General features: G+C 48.2%; 2 protein-coding genes across 10 annotated transcripts in view; both read right to left on the bottom strand.

Annotated features, from left to right (window-relative positions):
* The window catches only part of RABL6 (RAB, member RAS oncogene family like 6), a 121813-nt gene extending 112572 nt beyond the window's left edge, over positions 1–9241 (bottom strand). For 4 of the 9 annotated variants that reach the window (XM_073314654.2, XM_073314656.2, XM_073314660.2 and 1 more), the window contains exon 1: positions 8598–9236. In XM_073314654.2, coding sequence (XP_073170755.1) covers positions 8598–8727 — 130 coding nt within the window. In that variant the 5' untranslated portion in view covers positions 8728–9236. Of the gene's footprint in view, positions 1–6244; positions 6423–8597 lie in introns of those variants that run through there. The other 5 variants (XM_073314653.2, XM_073314655.2, XM_073314657.2 and 2 more) reach the window with 4 other exon arrangements.
* Positions 9242–9888: 647 nt separating this feature from the next.
* The window catches only part of CCDC183 (coiled-coil domain containing 183), a 29522-nt gene continuing 14427 nt past the window's right edge, over positions 9889–24983 (bottom strand). Inside the window, exons 6-14 of the mRNA XM_073314803.2 lie at positions 24038–24160; positions 23329–23454; positions 20683–20743; positions 19270–19370; positions 18018–18178; positions 17029–17194; positions 11819–11947; positions 11017–11113; positions 9889–10025 (exon numbers count right to left, since the gene is read on the bottom strand). Of these exons, the coding sequence (XP_073170904.2) occupies positions 9889–10025; positions 11017–11113; positions 11819–11947; positions 17029–17194; positions 18018–18178; positions 19270–19370; positions 20683–20743; positions 23329–23454; positions 24038–24160 (1101 nt within the window). The remainder of the gene's footprint in view (positions 10026–11016; positions 11114–11818; positions 11948–17028; positions 17195–18017; positions 18179–19269; positions 19371–20682; positions 20744–23328; positions 23455–24037; positions 24161–24983) is intronic.

Below are 24983 nucleotides of genomic sequence, written 5' to 3'. Positions count from 1 at the left end.
CAGTGATTCTCAGCAAAGTAATACAGAAAAGTTGAGACAGTCTGGACTCACTGTGGAAGGTATATGTGCCTGAGGCAAAGTCAGAAAATGCCAATATAATCAAATGCATTTGTAATGACTGGAAACCAACTGCATAGGCCACCAGTCTGCTCTAGTAAAGACTGAGAGACGACATGTACACACACACACAAAATGAAAAGCCACTCAATCAAGGAACCTAATTGTGTGTGAAGAAAAAACGCACGTACTCTAAGGATAAGAACTGACCAAAACATCATGCTGAAAAGCTAACAATATAAATGGGATTCACCACAGCTTCATCAAGCACATGACCTTAACAACTCAAAGATAAGCAATGAATTCTGTGTTATTTCTAGAAGCCTGCTCTCACCTTCAGAATGTACAGAAAGTATAGCAAATATGGCAGGCGACGAGCTTGGCTTACCAGAGAAATCTTCAGTGAGCTTAAACACAAAAAGGAAGCTTACAAGAAGTGGAAGCTTGGACAGATGAGTAGGGACGAGTATACAAATATTGCTCAAGCATGCAGGGGTGTAATCAGGAAGGCCAAAGCACAATCGGACTTGCAGCTAGCAAGGGATGTGAAGGGTAACAAGAAGGGTTTCTACAGATATGTTAGCAACAAGAAGGTGCTCAGGGAAAGCGTGGGACCCTTACTGAATGGGGGAGGCAACCTAGTGACAGATGAGGTGGAGAAAAGCTGAAGTACTCAACGCTTTTTTTGCCTCAGTCTTCACAGACAAGGTCAGCTCCCAGACTGCTGCACTGGGCAGCACAGTATGGGGAGTAGATGAACAACCCTCAGTGGTGAAAGAACAGGTTAAGGACTATTTAGAAACCTGGACATGCACAAGTCCATGGGGCCAGATGCATCCAAGGGTGCTGAGGGAGTTGGCTGATGTGATTGCAGAGCCATTAGCCATTATCTTTGAAAACTAATGGCAATCGGAGGTGGTCCCAGACAACTGGAAAAAGCTGAAGACAATTGGAAAACAGAAAATATAGTGCCCATCTTTAAAAAAGGGAAGAAGGAGAATCCAGGAACTACAGACCAGTCAGCCTCACTTCAGTCCCCCAAAAATCATGGAGCAGCTCCTCAAGGAATCCATTAAGAAGCACCTGAGGAGAGGAAAGTGATCAGGAACAGTCAACATGGATTCACCAAGGGCAAGTCATGCCCGACCAACCCGACTGCCTTCTATAATGAGATAACTGGCTCTGTAGATATGGGGAAAGCAGTGGACATGACATACCTTGACTTTAGCAAAGCTTTTGATACAATCGCCCACAGTATTCTTGCCAGCAAGTTAAAAAAGTATGGATTGGATGAATGAACAAGAAGGTAGATAAAATCTGGCTAAATCGTCCGGCTCAATGGGTAGTGATCAACGGCACGATGTATAGTTGGCAGCTGGTATCAAGCGGAGTGTCCCACCGGCTGGTCCTGGGGCTGGTTTTGTTCAACATCTTCATTAATGATCTGAATGATGGAATGAATTGCACCCTCAGCAAGTTTGCAGATGACACTAAGCTGGGGAGAGAGGTAGATACACTGGAGGGTAGGGATAGGGTCCAGAGTGACCTAGACGAATTGGGAGGATTGGGCCAAAAGAAATCTGACGAGGTTCAACAAGGACAAGTGAAGAGTTCTGCACTTAGGACAGAAGAATCCCATTCACTGCTACAGGCTGGGGACCAACTGGTGAAGCAGCAGTTCTGCAAAAAAGGACCTGGGGATTACAGTGGATGAGAAGCTGGATATGAGTCAACAGCATGCCCTTGTTGCTAAGAAAGCTAATGGCATATTGGGCTGCATTTGTAGGAGCACTGCCAGCAGATCGAGGGAAGTGATTATTCCCCTCTGTTAGGCAGTGGTGAGGCCTCATCTGGAGTATTGTGTCCAGTTTTGGGGCCCCCACTACAGAAAGTATGTGGACAAATTGGAGAGAGTTCAGCGGACAACAAAAATGATTAGGGGACTGGAACACATGATTTATGAGGAGAGGCTGAGGGAACTGGGCTTATTTAGTCTGCAAAAGAAAAGAGGGGGGATTTGATAGCAGCCTTCAACTACCTGAAGGGGGGTTCCAAAGAGGATGGAGCTAGGCTGTTCTCAGTGGTGACAGATGACAGAACAAGTTGCAGTGGGGGAGGTCTAGGTTGGATAGTAGGAAGAACTATTGCACTATGAGGCAGGTTTCAGAGTGGTAGCCATGTTAGTCTGTATCAGCAAAAACAACAAGGAGTCTTTGTGGCACATTAGAGACTAAAGTTTATTTGGGCATAAGCTTTTGTGGGAGGTCATCTAGTCCAACCCTGTGCCCAAAGCGGGACCAATCCCAACTAAATCATCCCAGCCAGGGCTTTGTCAAGCCAGTCCGTAAAAACCTCTAAGGATGGAGATGGGTTCCACTTCCAAGGACTCTTCGTCGTTTTCACTGGGAGGGTGGTGAAGCACTGGAATGGGTTACCCAGGGAGGTGGTGGAATCTCCATCCTTAGAGGTTTTTACGGCCCGGCTTGACAAAGCACTGGCTGGGATGATTTAGTTGGGGTTGGTCCCACTTTGAGCACGGGGTTGGACTAGATGACCTCCTGAGGTCTCTTCCAACATCAACCTTCTATGATTCAGCATCAGGGTCTAGTTCTTTTAGACATTGGTCTAATTTTTTAAGTTTGATTATCTTGTCAGATTAAATCAGAAATCATTAGGTGAAATCCTGGCGCCACTGAAGTCAATGGGAGTTTTGCCATTGACTTCAATGGAGCCAGGATTTCACACACCACTTTGAGGCAAAGAATTTGTTCCTCCTTAGGAAATGGACTGCTCTTAAGTAATTTCTCACCCCTGAAACTGGAACAAGTGATTAGCATTAAATTCTGCGTCATTTTGCCAAAGTAGCCTAATAACAAAAAGCAGCCCTTCGTCCAATGTTCATACTGTATCTAAAGGAAAGAGATACAAGTGGAGGACTGCTATTGCTTGGTTTCAAAATGTTTGTATCACGCACTTAAATATTTTAAATAATGTACAATATATAAGCAGCCATTAAAAATGTTATTTAAAAATTATAGTTGCCTTTTTTTGGGATTATGTTTATATAAATACATGACTTTAAAAGACCAAAAATAAGGTTAAAATAATATGCAGTACTTATAGTGTTTTGCACCTATAGATGTGACAGAATCCTTAAAGAGGTAGGTAAACATTATTATCTCCATTTTCAAATAGAGAAATACATACAGAGAGGTGAAAGGCTAATTTTTTTGGTAAGCAATTTTCCTTAAATCATGCAGCAGGTCAGCAGTAGGGCTGGAACAGGAGCCCAGGTCTCCTGCCTCAGAGCTATGCCCTACCCAAAGGAACAGACTACCTCCCCTCGAGAGTCCTTTAAAAATCTATGCCCAATATTAAATTACAGCTTAGGTTATTAAAAGGGAAAGACTTAGAACTCAGATGTATCTTTCACCATTTATGCTGTTCACACATCTCAGTTTGAAAAAGGTAATTATGCTGGCCAGTTTAACTTTTGCTTATAATTTGTCTCAATTTTTGCTTCTCTTGTACTGTGCTGTTGGGTTTGGGTTAACTCTTCAGCGGTGTGTTAAAACAGAAAAAGTTTAGTTCCAAAGGCTTAGAAGTCAGGTCTTCTGAAACATTTTAAACACCACACAAAAACCTACATTTGAAACCCCCACTAAGTTGAGTTGGACATTTTTATGTTACCTTAAAATACCATGCATTTGCTGGTTAAGGGCAACCACACCATTATCTCCTCTCTTGTGGTGCCTACTGTTTGTAACAGCAGGGGATGGATCACTGAAAAACTGCCCTATTATATTCATTCCCTCTAAAGTACCTGGCCTTGACTACTGTCAGGATACTGAGCTAGATGGACAACTGAATCATAGAATATCAGGGTTGGAAGTGACCTCAGGAGGTCATCTAGTCCAACCCCCTACTCAAAGCAGGACCGATCCCCAGCCTGACCCAGTATGGTCATTCTTATGCTGTGCAACTTGTGCCAAGACACTCAGAATAACCACTCAAATAACAATAGGGTGAATTTAACACTGCCTTTGTTTTTTTAATTACAATCACACCCTCCTTATTATAGGGTAGGTTTTTAAAATGTAATATGCCCAGGCTATCTATTACTTCATTTATCATGTGTCAAACACTCTTGCCACTGCTGCATGTATGTAACTCCGATAAGGTACCGGGTATCATTAAAAAAAAAAAAAAAAACAGACATACAGCATCACCAGTAACTCAGCACTCAGGATTACCTGATTGTCTCTGGCCAAACAGCCCTTTGGATACTCTTAAATTTGAAATGAGGAACATCAATAAGGTACATATAGGTATTACCACTTATGATAAAGGTAGGCTTGCAGCTTTAATTTGATCGTAAATAGTGGTTTAAATTAAAGCAACACCCACAGGTTTTTAACAAGCATCAGAAGTAATTTGTGGGGGACAGAAAAATGTGAGGAAAAAAAAGTAACAAACTGAGGTGTGTTCACCTACTGTAATACAATACAAATAAACTATAATATATAAATAATAAACTATAACAAAGAAAATCAGGTTTCAAAACTTCATAAAAGGATACAATATATCCATGAGACCATTTTTCTACTTTCACAGGGAGAAAAGCAGAAGACTGGTAGAATATTTGATTTCCCAAAACCACTGGCCTCAATATTTCCTACTAGTGGGTGATTTTTAGGCAGAGCTTACACAGCATGTGTCTGTCAGTATTATATTGATCTAACTGATCAGTTACCATCAATGGGTAGTTTAAAGGGAATCCTCAGACATATAATCCCAGAAAGGCTGGGAGAGGAAGAAATGAACGAATGTGGCTGAAGGCCTATCACCACCTTATGTAAACTTTCAGTTTGTAGTATGGCAGTGCTTATAGTTTATTTTCTTCTCCGATACTAAAAAGCCAAGTATGGTGGTATGCCCACAAGGCACAGTGTGGATGAGGAGTATGTGAAAATACACGTGTGGTACAAGTATGAAAATATATTTTGAAATATGATTCTCCATTGAATATTAGTGGCTGCTGCTTAGGCTATTAGGCCTTGCCCTATTCTGAAATCATACCCTACAAAGACGCCAACCTCTTCTCTTCGTTTGAAAAGTCTATATTATTGGGCAGGGAGTGGAAGGGGTTTCCTCAACAAAGTGCTTCAATGTATTTTTTCCTATAACCAATGCCAGCTGTCCAGAACTCATAAGCATAACTCAGCACTTAATATAGTTAAAGAACTATCCACCTGAGGGTTTTCTTCCACTTCTTTTCTTAAATATACTACACAGCTATGGAAACTGGCACAAAGAATCACAGAATATCAGGGTTGGAAGGGACCTCAGGAGGTCATCTAGTCCAACCCTCCACTCAAAGCAGGACCGATCCCCAACAAAGAGGTGAAATGACACAACCAAAACCACACAAATCAGTATCTGAGCCAGATTTAGGATGTAGGAATTCCTGACTGCCAGTTCATTAGCTATAGCTCTTATGAGCAATCCTTCAACAAGTCAGTGTATGAGCTAAATAAATGTGTGGTAAGGAAACAGAGTTCAGTTTCATGTTTTGAATGGATCATCACCAAAAAAAAAGGGAGCATTTTTGTAACAGCCACGACAGCAAACCAAAAATTTGGATTTGTGCAAATGTAGGAAAAAAGGGGGTTAAAGGCATGACATTTATTTATATACAATGGCTATGAAAAGCATTTTAATTTTTCCCCTTGAATTTCTCTCTTTTTTTTTTTTTTTAAAAACTTACAAAGGAGCATTGGCGAAATAATGTAAGAGTTTTCCCCACAGGAACACCCTTTCTGCCTGACATCCCTTACTATCCTATATCCAACTCATGTTATAACTTTGGCTAAGATTGTATCATGGTTATTTTTAGTAAAAGTCACAGACATGTCATAGGCCACAAAAAAAATTCACGGAAGCCCTGACGTGTCTGACTTTTGCTACTACTGCTCCATGGTTTCCCCTGCCACCATGGTGGCTGGGAGCTGTGGGGTTCCCCCTCTGCCCATGGCTGCTGGAAGCTGCAGGGAGAGGATATCGGCCAAAGAGAAAACAGGACACCCCCAGCCGCTCACCTGAGGCATCCCGCTGCCCCCCACCCCCACCCCACGTGAGGCTGTTGCCCATCGCTGAAACCCTGAGGGCCCCCTCAGGAGTTTGTCACCTGTTGCTGGAACCCTGAAGGGGGGCTGCTGTCGTCTGTCACTGGAACCCTTCCAGGACCCAGCTGGCTGCCAGCTCCAGAGCCCACAGCCCCTGAGACTGAAGCACAGAATGTCACAGAGGTCTCTGGAAGTCACAGGTAGCCTTAGTTACAACGCCTCATGCCAAGACTGTCCAACCTGTAAGGGCCACACACGCATGGCATTCAAAAATAAATACACCACGTGTGTCTTAGTGGACCACCTCCCAAACCCTTTCACAAGCTGGCCTGCATCTTCTGTAATTATTATATAAGAGCAACACTGAGAGAAGAGTTACTATGGCAATTGGAAAGCTTCCCCCAAGGCAGCGACAGAAAGATTCAGTTCCATCATCAATATTAAAAACAGTAATCCGAACACAAGTACTGTCAAGTCACCAAACAAAACCCTTCCACAAGCTTTTAGCAATGTAACAAAGGTAAAATGGATGTACTTGCTAAGGATTCAATAGGACTATGCTTGGTGGCTTTAGTGTTTGCATTTTTGACCAGCTGTATTAATCTTAAAAATGGATATAGCTCCACACAATTGCTACACATTCTAACAGATTTCAGAGTAGCAGCAGTGTTAGTCTGTATTCGCAAAAGAAGAAGTACTCGTGGCACCTTAGAGACTAACCAATTTATTACACATTATTCTTAGTATGCCTAACAGATGCGAACCAAATGCTTCCTCTGGTATAACAAAAACACATACACATCCCAGCTCAGAAGGGCTGCTGACCATCCTTTCTACATTTCTAATGCTAGCCTCTCCCTTCCCCTCAACTGTGGTTTCTATCCCCCTCACATCTCCCCAGCTGTGCACACATGCATAGAAAACTATTCAAGTCCAACATTTACAAATCAGACATTATTCCACACTGCTGATCTCCTCGCAAGCCATCTGCACTCTGACTTCACTACCTACACAGATCCATCCAGGTGAGCTAATACTCACCGTGCTGGTGTGTGTCTATTTTCAGAATGGATGATATAACTATCGCCTTATGTCAGTGTTTCCCAAAAGTGGGTCTCAACCGACCCCTGGATCGCGGGAAGGTTTAGGTAGGTTGCAGGCCTGATTTGGAGAGGAGGAGACTGGAGAGGGAGCCTGCACAGTGGTGGCTCCTGTCCCACAGGGCTGGGCCCATCTCCCTATTCTGGGCATTGGAGATCGAGCCTGCTCCACACTCACCCCCACAGCAGCAGTCCCTGTCCCAGGGGGCTGGACCTGGCTCTCCAGGCATTGCGACCTGCTGCACGGCATTGCAGCACCACTCAGGTTTGGCTCAGCTGTGGAGGGGCGATCTCCAATGCCCCTGCAGGACCTCTCCTCTGCACTGGAATTAGGGCTGCAGTGCCAGGGCAGAGGGTACTGCTATGGGTGGTCAGTGCCACAGCCTCAGAGGAGCAAGGAAAAGGCGACAGCAGCGGAGGACACTGCCGACTTACGGGTTTTGGCCCCTGGGTGGGTCTCAAAAAGAGAAAATGTAGCTGCTGAATTGCTTAAGTAAAAATTGCTTAAGTGTTTTGGAACCACTACCCTGTGTGTCACAATTATTACTTGTGCACGTACTTCACCTAGTGCCCCTCTGGGTCTCAAGAAATGTTTTATTAGAAATAAGAGATGCTGCAATTGCCTACGAGAAAACATTCATTTAAATGCCTATTGAAAAAGAATTCTAAAAAAATGTACCTGCATAAACTGATGCCCAATGTGAGACTAATGGACCTAATAAAACTAGATATGGCGCCTTCTTCACCTTTCACTAACCTTTACGATGGCAAAATTCCACAATATTCATTTAATAACAAACAGCGATTAACACCTGATTGGAAAGAACCACTTTCCTGGGATGTAGCAAAGATCATCCAAACGTGGGGGGGGGAGGGAGAGGAGGAGAATGGAGGGAAAAAAATGGACTGATTTTAATTGACTGATCTTGAGAAATGTTGCGCTCCTATAACTGCCGATGAAGTCAGCAGAGGTATGTGGGGGGGGGGGTGTAGGCCTTCAGCACCACCCAGCCCCTAAAACAGGAAAAGTTTTTGAAACAAGCATTAAAGATTTGAGTTTTCGGTCTTTCTCCTTTTCCTTTCACTCCATCTCCCACATCTAGTGGAACTATTTAATGCCACAAAGTGTTTCGGGGACACTTTGTGAGAGGAACAGCACACAAAACAAAGGGCTAGTACTGTGTGGTTACAGGTTCATTCCTCTGCACACAACAGCAGGAATGATGCCGCTCTCAGGGCACGGACGTTTCCAACCCGAGAGATTATTCCCCGCCCTCGTATTTCCGCACCCCCAAACCTTCAAGCTCCTACTCACTGTTATACTGGACCCCCTTGGCAAACCTCCTCTGCAGAGCCTGGTTCATGGACTGCAGCCCTGCAGGGATGTTCTTGTCGCGGACGGGAGCCTGGTCCGAGCCCACGAGTTTCTTCAGGGCCGAGAACATCTTCCTCGCCCCCCGCCTTCCCAGGGGCGCGGACCCTGAACAGCGCGCAGGAAACGCGCCTCCCGCCGGAGCTCGGCAGCCGCCCGCCCAGGGCAGCGCGCGGGGCGGGGCGGGGCGCGGGCGGTTTATGGGGCCATCGGGGGCCCAAGCAGACACAGTTCTGTGCCGGGGGAGGAATCACCCCGTCGCACTCCCAGGCCTGCCCCCCGGCGCGGGCTGCGGGGCAGGACGCGGGCGGCAGCTCGGGGCTGGCCCCGCACAGACCGAGCGGGCGGGGAGGTCCCGGCGCTGCGTCGGGAGGTTAACGCCGCATCCCCGGTCCTGGGGCAGAGAGCGGCGTGGCCGAGTCTCGACGCTGCCCAGGGCTCCTCTGGGTCGGGCTCAGCCCCGCCAGCCCCTCGCAGGCGCCGCCGGCCGCCGACATAAGAGACATGGCTCGGCCCCCAGCGCGGCCGCCATCTTGATCCTGTCGCTTTAAGGGGAGAGGGACGCGCGCAGCCAGCGCAGCTACGGAACGGCGCGCGGGACAAGAGAGTGACCCTGACGCACAGCGGCCCGCCGTCCTATCCAGCCCCGCCCACTCAGCCATGCCCCGGCCCCGCATCCCGCCCCTCCCCACCATCCTGCCTAGCTCTGCCCACGCAGCCCCGCCCCCGCCGCACTGGCCCCGCCCCCTTCCCGCGCGTCAAGCCGGGCTCGCGCACGGCAGTGCGGGCCGCGAGCCCGGCCGCGGGGTGGCGGGCGCTGGGCGCTCGGGTTGCCGCGCGGGCCGGGGCTGGCGGGCCCGGCTGGGTTATGGACTTTCCCGCTCCCAGAAAGAGGGAGCGGGCCCGAGTCGCCTGCAGTGGGGTCGGGGCTCCCTGTCGGGGTTCCCGGGGCGGGCTGTCGAAGGGAGACGGGCCGCGGCGTGGCCTCCGGGCGGGGAGCCGGGGTAGCCCTGGCCTTCTCCTGTGGAGGTGGCTTGCTTTTCCCCTGCATTTCAAAGGCGATAACCCTACTCAGCACCTGACAGGATTGGGCCCTCACCAGCCCAGCCGCGGCGCTGACCGCTTCTCGTGGCGCTGACCGGGCCTGGGCAGCATGAGGCCAGCCCAGCAAAGTGAAGAGCTTTATTAAGTCTGAAATAAATTCGCTTTTGGTGTGAGATGGTGGCACTGGGCCTTAGGTGCCTTTCCGGCCTCCTCGCTGCTTCTTCTTGGCTGCCTTGGTCATGGTTTCAGTCAGGCGCACGCCCTGCTTTTTGATCTCGTCCCGGCTGGGCACGTAGCTGTGGTCAATGTCAGCAAAATCAAAGGCATCTGTAAAAGGACAAAGCCTAGTGAAGCAGGCTGGGAAAGCACATGGCGCTGGAGCAGCTGCTGCTTTTCAGCTGTAACACAAGGGGCTAAATCCCCAGCAGAGGCCCCTAGTATTAGGGCTTATGGCGTCTTTGTAGGCCTCAAGCTGGCAGTGGGCAGCACAATCACATCAGCTTGAAGAAATCTGGTGCTATCCAGCAAAGCACAGTTGTCAGTACATTCATTGCAAGCTACATTCCCATTCCCAGTGCCTCGGACTCTGAGCTGTCAGGACTCAGCTCACTAAAATAACTGCAGTGTTGCCATCTCTCATGCCATATGATGTTTTCTATAAAGCTGCAGCTCCTGGAGCCATGTGATTATGTGTGAATCTCAGCTTTCATTTAAAAGAAACCTAAGTTTCTAGCTGTAGTGGTTGTGGAATAAAGCTCAGAAACTTGAGGCTCCAACAGCAGAAGGTGAATAAACAGACCTCAACATGAATTAGTTTTTAAAATTGCATGAGGTTTAAGGCAATCTGATGCCGTTGGAGGCCTGACTCCTCATTTTTGATGGGGATAGCAATGCTATAACTAGGCAGGAGAATGGCGAGGATGTACATAGAAGGTGAGAGATATTTACCCTTGACTGGAGGTTGCAGAGGAGCAGCCCATAGGATTCACCCATTTCTTACTCTCCTACCATCTTGAAATCCCCTAGACTGTAGTGAGAACCCTTGGCCTTGGAGGGAGGGATGTGGCTCCCCACACACAAACCATGTGAGCCGCAGGACTGACTGGCATCTCCAGTTTTCTAAACCAGCACCAATTTTGTGTTAGTCAGTGGGGGTCCATGTCTGATCCTTCAGTGGAATGCAGTTGATGGGACTCTGAAGTTACAGAGGATGGAGAGGCTGTTGCGAATGTTGCTGAAAGCTCTCCCCAGCAGCTGGCTGGGATCTCCATTCTAACTACAGGTCCTCAGTGCTCTCCCAATTCCAAGATCTTCATACCTCTAACGGCGGCATCTTCATCCTCAAAAGAAATCTTCAGGTTCTGACGCTCATTCCTTGTACTTTCCTCCAGGAAATTCCTAACTTTCACATAGGTCTGTAAAAAAACACTTCAGTTTAAATATTGCATAGGTGGGGAGGGGGACAAGAAGGGGGCAATGGACACAGGGTATGTCTACATTTCCAGCTGAAGAAGTAATTTCCAGGTCAAGGAGACATTACCCGTGTTAGCTATTTGCAAGCTAACATGCTAAACATGGAGCATAGCCGCGGAGGTGCAAGCAGTGAGTGAGGCTAGCCACCGGAGTACAATCCCATCAGAGACATGAGACGTACTCAGTGTGGCAAGTCTTAGCCTATAGCCCAGGAGGGGTCAGCCAACCTGTGTGTAAAGCACCACTAAACTGTGGAGGCTGCTGCGATCACAATGGTCCAATTCATGGCTGGGACACAGAGTCTCTAATTGCTAGATGTTGCTTCTTGATATCCCTGATTTCCACTATTTTTACTGCACGGTGCTAAGATGCTGCTTGGCAGGGGCTTATACACACGTGAAACAAGTGAAAGATAAGGGCAGCTGCAATGTGCCTGGGAGCTCCTGGCAAGTTACCAGTGCAGCCCCTTTGGCTGGGCAAAGTTTGGGCATCTCCAACCTGTCAGCACGACTGTGTTCTGGGACCTCCTCCAGGCTTTAGAGAGAGGAGACCTACTTCCTGGGGACTTCAGTAGCAGTGCCGCTGTCCTGCTGCCAGGGCCCCTCTCAGGGGAAGGCCCCCATGCCTGACAGGGAGGAATAGCACACCTCATTGTTCTCCTCCCTGCTGAAGTTGTAGGATGGAAGGTTGGTCATGACCTTTGTCAAGTGCAGCAGCTTTGTCTCACAGAACTGCAGCTTGTCGTAAGCGTCACTGGTGTCCACGCGAATGTCACCCTAGGGGCAAGGAGACAAAGTGATACAGATGATGCTGCCTCCTGAGATTTCTTCCAGGACCAGTGTCTGGGGTGCAGAGGGAGCCAGCAAGTGGGAACAAACACCCAGGAGGTTCAGGACAGGGGATAAGAGTCCTCGGCAATTGGGGAATTGCTTGCCCAGGCTGGGTGCTGGGCAGAGGGAAATTTATAAAGTGCCTTTCCCCACATGGCTGCAGTCACACCAACTGGGATGTGTTTAAATTAGCATCCGAAAAGCATGTTGGATTTGTGCCCAAACAATAAGAATGGGGCATTTGCCACCTAGCTTCAGCCACACACTGAGCCACACGCTGAGCTTGGCCACCCAGCTTCAGCACTAGGCTCTGCTGAGATCCTCAACTCCCCCTGACCTTGACCTCTCCTGTTCTTTCCAAGGGGCAATGAAAGCTCGTTCTGCCATAGTTGTGTACAGTGAGATTCCATGGTCATGCAGAAGTTGCAGTGCCTTCTCTGTCTGCAACTTCCACATTACTGAACACCTGAACCCCAGCCCCAGCGAAAGCAAAGGAGGCCTGGAGCCCTCCTGCTGCAGAGAAACTGCTGGGATATATATATATCTCGGTTCTTTGCCTTTGTTTACTAGGCCTTCTACCCACACAGTTCCAAAGATTCCATCGCTATTAGGGCTGTCGAGTAATCTCAGTTAATTCACATGATTAACTCAAAAAAATTAACTGCGATTTAAAAAATTAATCATGATTAATCACAGTTTTAATCACAATGATAAACAATAGAATACCAATTGAAATTTATTAAGTATTTTGGATGTTTTTCTACATTTTCATATACATTGTATTCTGTGTTGTAATTGAAATCAAAGGGTATATTATTTTTTATTACAAATATTTGCACTGTAAATATGATAAACAAAAGAAACTGCTTTTTTCAATTCACCTCATATGTCATAAATATAAAGGGAAGGGTAACCACCTGTCTGTATACAGTGCTATAAAATCCCTCCTGGCCAGAGGCAAAACCCTTTCACCTGTGGAGGGTTAAGAAGCTAAGATAACCTTGCTTGCACCTGACCAAAATGACCAAAGCTGGGGGGGGGGAGAACAAAGGGTCTTTCTGTCTGTGCGATGCTTTTGCTGGGACCAGAGCAGGAATGCAGCCTTACAACTCCTGCAAAATTAGTAAGTAATCTAGCTAGAAATGCGTTAGATTTTCTTTTGTTTAATGACTTGTAAAATAAGCTGTGCTGGGTGGAATGTGTATTCCTGTTTTTGTGCCTTTTTGTAACTTAAGGTTTTGCCTAGAGGGATTCTCTATGTTTTGAATCTGATTACCCTGTAAGGTATTTACCAACCTGATTTTACAGAGGTGATTCTTTTACTTTTTCTTTAATTCAAATTCTTCTTTTAAGAACCTGATTGAATTTTCATTGTTCTTAAAATCCAAGGGTTTGGGTCTGTGCTCACCTGTACCAATTGGTGAGGATTATTATCAAGCCTTCCCCAGGAAAGATGGTGTAGGGCATGGGGGGGATATTTTGGGGGAAGACGTCTCCAAGTGGTCTCTTTCCCTGTTCTTTGTTTAAAACTCTTGGTGGTGGCAGCATACTGTTCAAGGACAAGGCAACGTTTGTACCTTGGGGAAGTTTTTAACCTAAGCTGGTAAGAATAAGCTTAGGGGGTCTTTCATGCAGGTCCCCACATCTGTACCCTAGAGTTCAGAGTGGGGAAGGAACCTTGACATCATACAAGTACCGTAGTGCAATCTCTTTGTTGTGAAAGTGCAACTTACAAATGTAGGGGTTTTTGTTACTTAACTGCACTCAAAAACAAAACAATGTCAAACTTCAGAGCCTACAAGTCCACTCAGTCCTACTTCTTGTTCAGCCAATCGCTAAAACATACAAGTTTGTTTACATTTACAGGAGAGAATGCTACCTGCTTCTTATTTACAATGTCACCAGAAAGTGAAAATAGGCACTTGCATGGGACTTTTGTAGCTGGCATTGCAAAGTATTTACGTGCCAAATATGCTAAACATTCGTATGCCCCCTCCATGTTTAGGCCGCCATTCTAGAAGACATGCTTCCATGCTGATGACGCTCGTTAAAAAAATAATGCGTTAATTAAATTTGTGACTGAACTCCTTGGAGGAGAATTGTATGTCCCTTGCTCTATTTTACCTGCATTCTGCCATATATTTCATGTTATAGCAGTCTTGGATGATGACCCAGCACATGTTCATTTTAAGAACACTTTCACTGCAGATTTGACAAAATGCAAAGAAGGTACCAATGTGAGATTTCTAATGATAACTACAGCACTCGACCCAAGGTTTAAGAATCTGAAATGCCTTCCAAAATCTGAGAGGGACGAGGTGTGGAGCACGCTTTCAGAAGTCTTAAAAGAGCAACGCGCCGATGCAGAAACTACAGAACCCGAACCACCAAAAAAAGAAAATCTACCTTCTGCTGGTGGCATCTGACTCAGATAATGAAAATGAACATGCGTCAGTGCGCACTGCTTTGGATCGTTATCAAGCAGAATCCGTCATCAGCATGGACACATGTCCTCTGGAATGGTAGCTGAAGCATGAGGGGACACATGAATCTTTAGCGCATCTGGCATGTAAATATCTTGCGACACCAGCTACAACAGTGCCATGAGAATGCCTGTTCTCACTTTCGGGTGACATTGTAAACAAGAAGCGGGCAACATTTATCTCCTGTAAATGTAAACAAACTTGTTTGTCTGAGCAATTGGCTGAACAAGAAGTAGGACTGAGTGCATTTGTAGGCTCTGAAGTTTTACATTGTTTTGTTTTTAATGTAGTTTTTTTACATAATTCTACATTTGTAAATTCAACTTTCATGCTAAAGAGATTGCACTACAGTACTTGTATTAGGTGAATTGAAAAATACTATTTCTTTTGTTTTTATACAGTGCAAATACTTTTAATAAAAATAAAGAGAGCACTGTACACTTTGTATTCTGTGTTGTAATTGAAATCAATCTATTTGAAAATGTAAAAAACACACAAATATTTAAATAAATGGTATTCAATTATTGTTTAACTGCGCGATTAATCTCACAATTAATCGCAATGAATTTCTTTAATCGCTTGACAGCCCTAATATATATATTGGTTCTTTGCCTTTGTTTACTAGGCCTTCTACCCACACAATTCCAAAGATATCTATATCTACATCTTTGGAATTGTGTGGGTAGAAGGCCTAGTAAACAAAGGCAAAGAACCAATTACACGACGGAATGAATTATAAATGGTTGCCTATGATGATTTAACTGGGAATTGATGATTTAACTGGGAATTGATGATTTAACTGGGAATTGGTCCTGCTTTGAGCAGGGGGTTGGACTAGATGACCTTCTGGGGTCCCTTCCAACCCTGAGATTCTATGATTCTATGATTTCTGCAAATTGGAGTTGTTTGTTGATCCAGAGTCCCATGTGAATATAGACATGGTTTTTGCTGGCTCCCCACATCTTATGATCTTATGATCGAAAGGAATCTCAACTGGCCATCGGGACCATTCTGACCTTTGGACTCTGGTATAGTATATTTGGGGCGTGAATGTGGAGTGAGTAAGGTTTGTTTTGTAATCAATAAAGAGCATTTAGAGTATTATATACAAACGCTGTGTCCGGTATCTGCCTGCTTCCCATCCAGTAGAGAGACTTTATTGCGGGTCTAACAAAACCTTCAAAATATGACCCAGACATAAACTGATGCAGGGAGGCCTGCCTGAGTCTGCAGCCAGCCAGCACAAAGCATGAGCTCTAAGCGGAGTGAACTGCCCCAGTAATCTTTAGGAGGGGAATTACTGTTTGAGTGGAGGGGAAGAGAGCCCTTTTAGGTGATGTCTGCACTGCTTGCATACCCATTCTCTCATCGAGCTAGTACACATACAAATAGCTACGTAGCAGTGGCTGAGCCAATGCCAGGTGCCCCAGAGGGAATGAACTGTACAGGCAATCAAGTGATCCATCCCCTGCCGTCCAATCCCAGCTTCTGGCTGTCAGAGGCTAGGGACACCCAGATAGGGACGCCAGAACAGGGAAGGCCAAGAGGCCATGGTTTGTCCACTTTTCGCCATGGCCCTGGCCCCTGCCCCTTCTCTTCCCCATGAGGCCCCGTCCCCCGGCCAGCTGGAACCCGGCCGATAAGAGTGTCCAGGGAGCCTGGGCAGCTGTGGGGAGCTGCAGACCATCCATCTACCCAGGGTTGGGAGGCCTGAGAGCAGCTTCCAGCCTGTGTCCTCGTCTCCCAGACCTCCACTCCAGGCAGATGGAGACTCTGCAGCTCCCCACAGCGGCATAGGTGGCTCTTACCATGGCCCAGCTGCAGCTCTTTGGCCCCCAAGGCCCTTCCCCCAGGTCAGGCAAGTTGGAGCCGGGTCAGGGTAAGAGCTGCACAGGCAGCTGTGCCCCCCCCCCCCCACTTTTAGGAAGAATCTGTCACCCCTGCACCCAGAGCATAGGGTTGCATCCCTGAGCATCCTAGCTATTAGCCACCGTTGGACCTCTCCCCCCCTGAACTTAGCTAATTCTTTTTTGAACTCTGCTATAGTTTTGGCCTTTGGAAATGGAAAGAGCATGCAATCTGCTGTGTCTGAATGTGAGGGGGTCTACAGGCCCCACACTGAACCAGGTCTGGGAGCAGAGCAATGCTGGGCTAGGCAAGTGCAGGGCACATTCCCAGTGGAAGAACAATGTAAAAGGACACTGGTAGCCCAGAAAAGCGGGGGAGACACAAGGTGGGCACACCAGGCTGATACTGAGAGCTGTACCAGAAGTGGCAACAGCTATGTGAAGGCTGCTGTAGCAGCATGGAGAGCGAGCGTGCAATACACTGCCACGAGTGAGGGAGAGTACCGCTTCTCCGTGGGAATGACAAGGTGGCGATGGTGATGTAGTGGGTTGGGGGTGAGCCTAGTTACAAGCTCTCAGAGCAAATGACCTGATGCTGAAGAGGTAGGAACAGAGAGCCCTCTCCTGCCCAGCCCAGCCCAGCTCTGCACTGCACTGTGATAGGAAGGGCAGGAAGAAGGGGATTTAGGGCACATACATGGCCAGGCACAGTGATCCCGCACAGGCGAATGAGGAGGTTGTCAACGCCATTTTCAAAGCTGAGCAGAAGCTCCTGATTCTTCTGCGTTTGGGTGTGCACCTGGTGTAGCCGGACCTCTTCCTCCTCCAAATTCTTCTGCAATTCTTCCTCCAGTTTCCTAGAGCTTGAGGGTGAACGCACACACAGAGGCACACATGTTCCATCACACACGTGCACACACAGAGGCACACATGTTCCATCACACACGCGCACACACGGGGCCCAGGAAGGCTGTTATTCATTCGGATTATACTTATGGAGCCCCATCCACACAGCATCTGGATGCTCTTTACATGGCTTCGGTAAGCGCTGTCAGACACTGTACAGGAGCACACATGCCGCGAATCCTGCACCACAGCAACGTTAAAGGGCAGGCATGGAGGAAATCTAACCCGTGGGCACCTTGACCGAGATTCTGGAGCCTGCAGCTGGGTGGCAGCCTGGGCCATGAAGTGCATCTTACAAGGCCTGGCTTTCATGTGTTTCCAGGAGGGGCAAATTCTGAAAGTGAAGGCCTGCTGCTGAGAATGCCGTGCTCCCTCCAAGAGGGACCCTGGTTCTGCACAGCTATGTGCAGTGGCACTTGTGGGTCTCGGACACATACCAGAACCCTTTGCCCCAGATGCCATGTCATCTCTTTTGCAGCACTGCTGCAAACAGTGCTCAGGATTCCAGCGGAATCAAAGATGTGCCCTGCAGAAATGCAGAGGATGAAGTGGGGGGAAGGGAGCAGGCTGTGAGGATTTAGAGGACATCAGATCCCATCCTCACACCCAGGGCACCAGTAATTATGGGGCTGGCATCAGCCATGGTAGAAAATGCACCCTATGAGCCTGAATTGCACCATATGCCCTCCTGTCAGAAGCTAAGTCACCAGGGTGAAGAGCCAGGAGCAGATGGTGGCGGCACAGAGCCCAGCCAGCACTGTGCACGGGGTAAATACGTACCTTATGGAGCTTGGGGTCTGATGGAATTTCAGCTCAGCACGTTCCAGTTCCAGCTCCTTCAGCTTGGCCTCCAGCTCCTCACGCTTCTGCTCACACTCCACTATCTGCTGTTGCAGGTTCTCCCCAGTCTTCTGCTGGGCCAGGAACCTCCCTGCGATGTCCTGGCCAGGAGGAGGCATCAAAACAAAATGCATCAGACCAGGAAGAATACAGGACCTATGAGATCCCAGCTCCACTCCCGGAGCGTGGGGGCTTCCACCAGCTAGCCAGCCACGCAAGCCACACCCTGGAGCATGTGAGATCAGCACTGCCCAGTTACAGGGACAGTTCCCACTATTTTGGGGGATCATTGGAGGGACTCCTCAGTAGGAGCAGTGCAGCAACAGGCTGTGGCTTTGGGGTCCCACATTAGACCTCAGCAAAGCCCCTTAGATGTTGCAGGTGACTTCTTAGCCCTTGTCTAAGGCCATCCCTGCCAACTAGGGCCTGGCATCAGTGGGCCAGATCCTGAGCACTGGAGTCACTCCTCAGTCCTTAATCAGGCAACAATTCCAATTCAGAGCTGACTCTGATGCCTCTTTTCCCTTCGCGCATGTCCCAAGAATCTTGTCCCTTCACGACACAGTGTCTGCTGCTACCTTAGCTCTGAAAATCAAACTGCTCTAGTGAGCTGGAGCAAATGGGGAAGGGAAAAGAGCAGCACACTGTCCAGCCACTCTGGGCCAAGGCAGACGGGGGCTCAGACAGCAGCTCCCAGCACACAGGATGCCCTGAGGGAGTCACCAGGATGCTCTCAGCAGTCAGGGCTGTTGAGAGAGACAAGCACTCAGCTCTGGGTGAGTCTGCTCAGGCTTCTGGGGATACCACTCCCTAGATGCTTCAGAGGGTCAACAAGGGCATAAGCATAGTCACGCTGGTATAAATATTACATCCCCTTAGCACAGGCACACTCATGCTCCTAGCAGATCCCGGGCCTGGCGGACAGGACAGGGACATGGGCAGGGCGTGGGGGAAGCTATCCACACCCAGGGGCGCCGGAACAATTTGTACAGTGGGGGTGCTAAGAGCCACTGAATCAAAATGTAAACCCTCTATATGATGAAAACCACTTCAAGCCAGGGGGTGCAGCAGCAACCCCTGAACCCCTAGTTCCAGCACCTGTGCCCACACAGGACAGGAGCTTTCGGCTCCAGGGCTGACAATCCAGCATTACCTCCCTAGTAGCAAAGCCCCCAAGCCCTGAGTGCCTTACCCAGAGGTGTGAGCACTGCACTGCACACTTTATCTTGTCTACATCAGATGTCACTTGGTCTTGATACTCAATCTGGGCTTTGGAGGCCTCCAGCTTTGCACCTAGGCATGGGGAGGAAGCAGCAGAGAGAATACCAAAGTTATATCCCCCAGCCTGGGGCAGGCTTGGCGGCCAGAGGAGGGGATGGAACAGGGCAGGTGTGCAGGGGGTCACAGAATGACATCCAAACAATGGCCAGGGGTTGGAGCAGCAGGAATGAAGAATCTATGGGCAAGGTATAAAATAACAACTGAGTTCAGATAAGAGCTAAAGAGACATTCCCTAAAACCTCCCAGATCTCCCCTACACCAAACACACACAAATCTACAGCAACATGGCAGGGGACAACCCACTTGACAAATGAAACACTAGGTTAAGCATTCCAATACAAAGACAGGATCTCATTAGCTAATCATGCCCTGCTCCTAGCAAGGTCTGTCTCCCTCTTTAATGCCATCCTTGAGCCAGGTCCGTCTGTCCGTCCCCATGCAGGGCCAAAGAAGAAAAACCCTTCCTGGTATGCAGGGGCCCAGAGGTAGCTCCCCGAGGTGTAGTGACAACCGTGTCAAAAGGACCAAGTATCACTTTTATTAAATTTGTATGGGGTTTCCTGGTTCTGCTTGCAGACTAGCTAGGCTAAGGGGGCTCTGTGCAAGGGAAGTGTGCAATCTGGCCCTTGAGTGGCCAGTCTGCAGCCAGCCAGTCTAGAGTGAGGTGAAGTAAGTTGTGTCTCTCTGCCACAGGGAGCAGCCTGCTTTGTCTCTCTCTTGTTTTGGTTCTTGTGTGTTATTGTTCTGGATTCTAAGAAATAAAGTTGTTTGACATTACAATTTCCAGCAAGAGTATTTATGGTTTTTATCTAACTGCTCTATGTGTGTTCCATGAAAATAACACTCCCCACACAGTGGTGCCCCACCAAGAGGCTTAAGTGATGCAGGGAGCCTGGGGTTGCGCTGAATTTCACCCAGGCTTGGGGTCAGTGCTGTCCCCAACAACCTCAGCAAGAGCAGGATGAGGTTGCATGGGAGCAGACATCTCCCAGCCAGAGCTGCCAGTGATGAATACTCATTGAGTGTGTTCTCTGGGAAGAGATCTCAGGCAGAAGAGAAATAGCCACTCCCAGAAACCAGCATTGCCCATCTCCAAGCTGGATATTCACACCCCCTGCTGAACCCTGCCTCAGGCAGCAGCCAACACCTGTTTTCAGAGGCCTTGGGATGCTGCCTGAGCCCTCAGCAGGCTGCACCCTGGAGCAGCTCCCGGAGTTACGAATGCTAAGCCACCAGGATACTGGGCTCCAGTCCTTCCTTTCCATCAGCATGTGCACAGCGGAGGAAGCTTCCAGTAGCAGGCCTGGCCGAAATGCAACCTCACCTTTCAGCGACTCACGCGACATCAGGCCTTGGAAATCCACATTGAGCTCTCGCCTGGCTTGCTGCAAGGGAATTAGAAGCAACTGAACGATTCACCGAAAAGCCTGGGAGGAAATGAGGCACCTGGACCATGCCAAGCCAACTTGGCTTCAGGGCAGAGCCAACCCAAGAGGTTGGGTCCCTGGTAATGATCCAGACTGTTAGGATATAGATATTCAGGCCTGTCTGTAAAGGCCTATACTCTAAGAATTTAGGTATATTCTTATCACTTGGCTAGTGATAGAGGTATAAAAGAAAGAATCAAAATCACTGTCTGCTGGTGTAAGGGCCTTCTCTTACTGTGACAGTCTGAGGCCCTGTTCTTAGGCTAAGGCCTTTGGCTAAGCAGCAGAAGCAGCCATAAGCTGGGAAGCGAACGGTCACATCCTCACATTCCAAACTAGTCACATTGAAATAAGGTGCTATTGGGCTGTTAGGCACTATCAGGACAGGATTGTATTCCTATCACCTCCAGAGAAAGGGAAGTGCCTAGAAAATGTAAAAGAAAACTTAGTTTGATAGCATCCTGTCTGGCAAGAACTCACTTATCAATAGCTGGGATGTGAAATCCTCACTTCTGTATTGTTTTGTCATTATAGTTCCCACTTTGCTGTTGTTTGTCTGTATAATCTCTGTCTGGTTCTGTGATTGTTCCTGTCTGCTGTATAATTAATTTTGCTGGGTGTAAACTAATTGAGGTGGTGGGATATAATTGGTTACATAATCATGTTACAATATGTTAGGATTGGTTAGTTAAATTTCAGGAAAATGATTGGTTAAGGTATAGCTAAGCAGAACTCAAGTTTTACTATATAATCTGTAGTCAATGAGGAAGTGACTGGGGTGTGGGTGGGGGTGGGCATGTGGGTGTGTGAGATGGGAACAGGGAATGGGGGTAAGAAAATTGGAATCATGTTTTGCTAAAGGGGGAGATGGAAACAGGGAATGGGGGTAAGAAAATTGGAATCATGTTTTGCTAAAGGGGGAAATGGGAACAGGGAATGGGAGTAAGGAAGTTGGAATCATGCTTGGCTAAGGGCAGGAATCGGAACAGGGACACAGGTGTAAGGCTCTGTAGTGTCAGAGCTGGGAAGGAGGATACTAAGGAAGGAAACTGGAATCATGCTTGCAGGAAGTTCACCCCAATAAACATCGAATTGTTTGCACCTTTGAACTTCGGGTATTGTTGCTCTCTGTTCATGCGAGAAGGACCAGGGAAGTAAGTGGGTGAAGGAATAAGCCCCCTAACACAGACATGTAGCTTCTCTCAGCCGGGGGGATCCCAAAGCACTTTATAGACAGGGGCCAGGTTCTGGCTAGATTATGTGCTTATCTGGCCCCCATCACCACAGTGTCTGGCTGCCTCCCAATCTCTAATGTTTTTACCCTGTGCGGCAGTGCAGGAGTATTATCCCCATTGTACAGACAAGGAGCTGAGGCCCAAGGACTTGCCTATGGTCACCCAGGGTATCTGTGGAGGAGTAGGCAGGTGAATTCAGGTCTTCCAGTTCCTAGGGCAGCACCTGAACCACGGGATGATCCTTCCCGTCAGATCTCACGTCCACCAATGTAACTCCAGAGTAAATCCACTGTCGCCTCCCAGTCTGAGGCCCCTTGTACCTTGCATTGTCGCTGACACCAGGGAAGAGAAACTGTAAAATGCCACTGTTGTGTTTCACACCCACTCTGCCAAGGTGTCAGTCCTGACACAAGTGTAGGGTCACAGGGATCAGGCCCAGCACACGTGGCCATCAGTCATTGAGTCAATGCACCCATCCTGCACCAGCAACCTCCTGCAGCTTTCTGGCTCGGCAGAGAAGGACAATTTCTCCAAGGGACCCTGAAGGGGGAGCCTTAAGTAGGTGAATGTCATTACCCAAGCTGGGGCCTGCCCGGCACCAGGGATAACAACTCATTTCTGGTATGAGGAAGAGGATGGTCCTGCAGTTATAGTACAGCGCTAGGACTCCTGGGTCCTAGTCCCAGCTCTACCACAGGCTCATTTTGTGACCTGGCAGAAGTCACTGTCCCTCTCTGTGCCTCAGTTTCCACACCTGTAAAGTGGGGATAATGGTACTGATCTACCTCACGGGAGGTTGAGAGGCTTCAGTCTTTCTGTTTGAAGACCCATGACTGGAAGGAGCGATGAGGGCAAAGGATGATTGTAACCAAGAGCCAGGACTTGGGTTTCTGGCTCATCCAAAGAGCACCATTTCCAGCAGCAGCCCTGCTGACTCAAAGGAGAGAATCGCCTAGGACAGGTCCATCTGCAGCGGCTGGAGTCAGGGCAAGGGCTACATTACCCCCACTGCTCCCCGTGGAGTTCACTCTCCCACCCAAGCACTGGCTGTGCTTAGCTTCTGGGAGCTGAAGAGACCCCAGCCCAACGCCGCACTTTTCACATTGGATTCCATCAGTCAAGCCACAGGAGTTGATGTTCACTGGGCAGCTGCTCACCCCAAAGGCATCCTGTGCTAGGGGCTGTCAGGGTCGAGAAGGCCATAAATATTCCCCTGCTGGGGCAAATTTCCATTCATGATCCCCAAGCCAGGCACACAGCGTGAGCTCACTTGCCCTTCTGCGCCCATAGCTCACGTGGACTCACCACTCTCCTGTGCCGCTCGCTCGCATCCTTGACCCGGATCCTGTCGATCTGCTTCTTTTGGAAGTTTAGGGAATTCTCCCTGAACTTTCTCTCTGCAATGAACTCAGTTTCCATATTGAACATGTCCGCCTGGAGTGTGGCACAGTCAGGGAAGGGAATAACAATTATCACATCAATAAAGCCTCTTCCATGCCAAAGTACTGCACAAGCTGCATCCCCACTGCACTGCTACAATGCAGCCACCTCTGGGGCAGAGGGTGGCAGACAACTGACCCATAGTGCACTGCACAGCATGGCCAAGGATGCCTCGGCAAGCCCCTACATCCTATGAAATGTGCCGTGGGATCTTTAGAGCCTGGGCAGGGCAGCCAGGGCCTCAGCTTTTAAGGTCTTTTCCAAAAGATTCTCCACAAAATAAATTGCCAGGGACACTGAAGCAGCCAGGGTTTGAACCCGTCTGGGTATTTCATACCTAGTACTTTCAGCAAGCTGTCCCCAGCACCCAGGTGTGGGGTGGCTCTAGGGCAGGGGGAGCCTGGTGGGCACTGGAATCCCCCACTCAGTTTGTTCTGCTCTTTATGGCAAGAAAATTAACCGGAGTAGGGGCCTAAGTCATTCCTAGAAAGGTCACTGCATGCAACAGATGCTGCAGCCCTTGAGCCAGGACCTCTCCCAACATGCCCAGTACCTGATTCCCAAGCAGAGTTCTCACCTTGGCTGCTTCTGTCGTTTCGGTGGCATCCACAGCCATCAGTCTCATGCCCTTCAGCTCCACCTGGTAGACTTCTACCATGTGCTGAAGGACGTTCAGCTGCAAAGGGAGCTGGGCTAATTCCTACGCACAGAGACACAGACAGCAATTCTCACGACCTATAGCACATGCTGGTGCAGTACAACCCTGTGCCCCCACCCAGCATAATGGAGAATCAATGAACCAGCTCTCGAATCAACAAGGAACTCAACGGCAAAACTCCTGGGCCAGATTCTCGCCTGCACAACATGGGTACGGGGAAGGGGCGTTGGATGCTAAGGGACCACAGACCAACTAAGAACAACTGTAAGGGAGCAAAGTTTCACCCCATCCTACTCTGTTTCCCCTCACTCCCATTACATCTCCTCTCTCTCCTGACACAGCCCCTATGTTGGTGGGGCAGAGCCGGCTCCAAAGAAATTCCCAACTGGCCAGATCATACCACACCTAGTACCACTCATGTAAAGAACAGGGGCTTGGGGTGCTTTTAGCTCCCCAGAATTTAGGGATTGCATTAATAAATCAAGGAGGCACAGAGTTTGGAACCAGAGCTTGTTTAGCTCACAAATTTAGTCCTGGCACAAAACTGCTCACAAAAAACATAAAACAGGAATAAAAAGAACAATTTACAAATGTGAAAAAGTTGCAAACAATGATTTTTGCTCTGCATTGCTTGCAATGAATTCTTCTGCAACATCTGTAAATTATCAGCTTTGTCCTTGTGTACATGTAAAAAATCACACACCGTTGAGCTGTGATTGTCCCATTGTGGATCAAAGCCATAGTTTAACACGCTGAAGAGTGCTGAAACTACCTTCACTTACACCATTGGTTGCTGTTCCAGCAAAATCAGGTATATCAACTTCACTGCTTTGGAAAACAGCCAATGTTTGGTTTGGCAGAGCAA

The sequence above is a fragment of the Lepidochelys kempii genome, chromosome 16 (assembly GCF_965140285.1).
Source record: "Lepidochelys kempii isolate rLepKem1 chromosome 16, rLepKem1.hap1, whole genome shotgun sequence".
Taxonomy (NCBI): domain Eukaryota; kingdom Metazoa; phylum Chordata; order Testudines; family Cheloniidae; genus Lepidochelys; species Lepidochelys kempii.
The sequence above is the reverse complement of the archived record's forward strand: the minus strand, read 5'-3'. Positions and strand labels throughout refer to the sequence as shown.